This window comes from Pyrus communis, chromosome 9 (genome assembly GCF_041283825.1).
Source record: "Pyrus communis isolate YQ-2024b chromosome 9, ASM4128382v1, whole genome shotgun sequence".
Lineage (NCBI taxonomy): Eukaryota > Viridiplantae > Streptophyta > Magnoliopsida > Rosales > Rosaceae > Pyrus > Pyrus communis.
In genome coordinates, this window is record NC_142573.1 from 26,241,183 (window position 1) to 26,245,054 (window position 3,872).

The window sequence follows — 3,872 nt, forward strand, 5'->3', positions numbered from 1 at the left end:
CAACCAAATTTCACAAAATTGGTACCAAAATGAAGCTTACAACGAGAGGAACAAATTCATACCACTTTCAAGTGCTAAAACACACGGGATCTCGCCGGGAAAACACCACCAACTCTGGCCAACCTCGAAACTCACGATCCCGACATCCAAAACCTTCAAACGAACCACCCCGAGCCTCCTAAGGACCTCACTTCCTACAAGCTTGAAATTCCCAAAAACACAAGAATTAACGTGTGTATGAACAGTGACAAAAATCGGGTATCCCAAGTTCGACGTGAAAACGAAGGTATCCTTACCTGAAATGGGTATGGTTGAACTTCTATGGACCTCACGAGCATGGATATGTACTTTGTTTATTCGATCTGTGAAGATTACAAGGGTTTTGGGGTATGTCCGTACAAATGGAGGTGAAAATGGGAAAGGGAATTGGATCGGGACAGGGTGCAGGGCAGGGAAAGGTGAGGGTGTGTGTGTGTGGGAATGTGTAGTCCACCATCAGCCAACAACAAACCAAAAACAACCACACAACGTAAAAATCACACTAGGGGCAAAATCGTCCTTTCACATGTACGTTTTAAATAATTCCGGAACGGGCTGTCACAATTATTATATGTACTTATAATAGGTAAACTAGTATTGAATAAAAAAAATATGATTTTTTATGTAGGTAAATATTTTGCATTTATTTTTTTTTCTTATGTATTTTGCATTTATTGAGTTTGCTTTATTATGTAGGTAAATTATTTACCATGTACTTTACATTTATTGGGTAAATTATTTTTCTTTTTTTAAGCATCTAACATTTTAAAATTTGAATAGTAGGTGCACTGAATCAAATAACATTTTTTTTGTAGGTAAATTATTTTGCATGAATTTTTACGATATCATGCATGTTTTTTTGTCTGTTATATATGTGTGTGTGTGAAATAATTGACCTACATTTATATGTAAGATATAATTTAATTGACTAAACTAAGCATGTATTATTACATGTATTAGGCATATGTTATTGTTATTATATATTAGGCAATAAATTTATTATTTATTATTTTTGTACAATCATTAAATCTTCCTTACAATCCGTATAGAATTAATTGTGTACTTCAAACATTCAAATAAGGGTATTTTAGACATCAAAAAATTTTAAATGTGTAAAGTCAAATATAATTAATGAATTTGCTGATGTGAAATCTAGTCAATGAGTTTTATTGGAGTAACAAACTTATGTCGGATTTTATGTGAAGAAAATTAAATTTCAAGTCATATTTTCAGTTAAAATTTTTTCCCACTTTCTCTCGTAATGATGATGAATACAGAAAAGGGTTTTCGATTTTTGATTGTCTTCATGCTAATAGTGCCCCATCCAATGGCATAAAACCCTTATCTTCTGCAACCATACCAATATATATATATATATATATATATATATATATATATATATATATATATATATTCTGATACCAAATGGGGCGGAGCTAACAACAGGCGGCAAAGCCGGCCATAGAATGTAAAGTGCGGAAGTAAAATATAAAATAGCAGCAGGAGGCATAGCCTTCCATAGAATTTAAAGTGCAGAAATAAAACATATAAAAACAGAGTAGCATATCAAAATAATGAGTTAAACGTAATGATGCAAATATATTTGAAAATAAGTTTTATTGAAAACTTACTGCAATGCAGATAACAAACAGGTATTGCCTAATGGCAGATGAAACAAGTAAACAAAGAGATGGAGCTCGCAGGCATCCTGAATAATATGTATGTATTACAAGTGTTTGAATAATCTCAGAGAGATATGGTTGAACTGAGTTCTTGAAGTTAAAAACTTATGTCTTCCTTCTGAAGATGAATCCTCGTTATATAGAGCGAGGGTGAAAGACTTGGCCAAATGATCCGGGAATCCCGCTGTCTGCTAAAGCTGGGTGAAAGAATAGTGAAGATGCTTTGATTCTTTTACAAAAGTTAAATGAATAGTGACCTTTTTGTTTTTCACTATTGTGAATAGTGACCTTTTTGTTTTTCACTATTGAAGAATAATGCTTTGTCTTTTACGGAAGAGATGAAAGCAGCTACTGCTGATGATGTTGCTGGGCTGACACAATCACATGGGCAAATAATGTGTCTCAGATATCGAAAGGGTCCTGGGCATCTTGAAAATCTGCTTGATCAGCCCATTTGGCGGGAAGCTGAGACGAGGCATCAGAATTATCTGAATCTGAGTCTGAACCTTTTTTCTTTTGCAGCAATGCTGCTTCCGCCATTAGCAGCTGAGCCATATCCAGCAGTTGGGAAGTTTTTTCTTTCTTTGAACTGGAGGACTTGGCTGTCTTGGAAATTCCTTTGAGAGAGGAAGATGGACTAATGTCTGATAAGGACTGAACTGGTTCCTGAGCTTTTGGTAATTCAGGAAATTGCTGATGAACTGGCAAAGCTTGTGAGGACGAAGATGAAACTTTGATTGGCAGTGCTTGAAAAGATGCCTGGGGAAATTCCACTTTTACAAGATCAATAATTTTTTGGTGGTTGAATTTATCCCACCATTTTACCCATCTGGTCCTGTAAATACCACCGGTGTCCACTTCAAAGTTCCATTTGAGAATCCATGGGATCTTGTACTTGGCCATGAGCAGTGAAAAAATAGTAACTCTGTTGTCGAAACGACTTCTGTCAAAACTGGGCTGGAAGTTGTTTGTGAGTACATGACGAAGGTCATCTGGAATGATAGAAGAGCTTGGGCCATGGGAAGCCCACCAATCTGGAAACCATGCAGGAAACCGCAATCTGAAATTCTTATCAAAAGTTATGAACCATGAATGACTAAAGTCTTCTGTCCGGTGGAGAAAAATGTTGGTCCATGCTTGGATATAATCGTAGTAATTGTAATGATTGTTTGGGATGAGAACATGCTGGGTATGAAGGGGTTTTGTGTGATAAAGGGGAATTCCCCATTCGAGTTCGGTAAGGAATTTTCCAATATGGAGTGAATGATACAATATTTTGTTTTGGTGAGTGGTACTGTAAATTGGCTTAATAGCAATGCTTTCTGTTTCTGAGAGGATAGCCTGGTAATATTTTAGGCTTTTATAGGATTCAGTTGGTAAGAAATGAAAATTTGGTGGAAGGAGTAATTTGGCAATGCGCTCTGGGGGTTGGTTTTTGTCAATATGAAGAGGAATGCTAAAAAGCTTTTCAGAATGAGGGTTCTGGACATATGGTGATGTTTTAGCATAGCTAGGTGTTTTTGGTTGTGAGGGAGCTGGAGAACGAACTGATGAGTAAGGATCATAAGGGGTGGCTAAGGCCGTTTGGTAATTTGGTCGGATATTTCCTACTGTTGATCCTAAGGGAGTAAATCTGTTTGTAATGGCGAGGGCCGATGAAGAGTCGGGAATAGACTCTTGTTTTACTGGTGCTGGGGTTTGGGTAAGGGTGGCTGGGAGCCTTCGTTGCTGAGTACGATTAGTACCCATTCTTCCCCTGCAAAAATTCTCTGGTTAGAAAATCTGGGATGCAATTCTGGCTGCCTTTAATGTATTCAATATCAAAATCAAAAATACTTAATATGGCTTGCCAGCGTGCAAAAATTTGTTTTGATGCAATATTTTGAACATCTTTTTGTAAAACATGTTTTGCAGATTTGCAATCAACACGAACTAAAAATTTTTGATTTAATAAATCATCTTGGAATTTGCTAATACATAATACAATAGATAAAATCTCTTTTTTAATAGTACTATAATTAGCTTGAGCAGAATTCCAAACTCCTGAATGGAAACGAACAATTTGTTCAGGAGCTTCGGAAGAAATTTTTTGTTTAAGGATACCTCCATAACCGATTTCAGATGCGTCGGTTTCGACTATTTTGAGAGAGC

At 36.2% G+C, this 3,872-nt stretch overlaps 1 protein-coding gene across 1 annotated transcript; it reads right to left on the reverse strand.

Moving 5' to 3' along the window:
- Positions 1–2,123: 2,123 nt before the first annotated feature.
- On the reverse strand, positions 2,124–3,470 carry LOC148694481 (uncharacterized). The gene has a single exon (XM_088700713.1). The coding sequence runs from the start codon at positions 3,468–3,470 to the stop codon at positions 2,124–2,126; it is 1,347 nt and encodes a 448-aa protein (XP_088556839.1).
- Between the last annotated feature and the right edge of the window lie 402 nt (positions 3,471–3,872).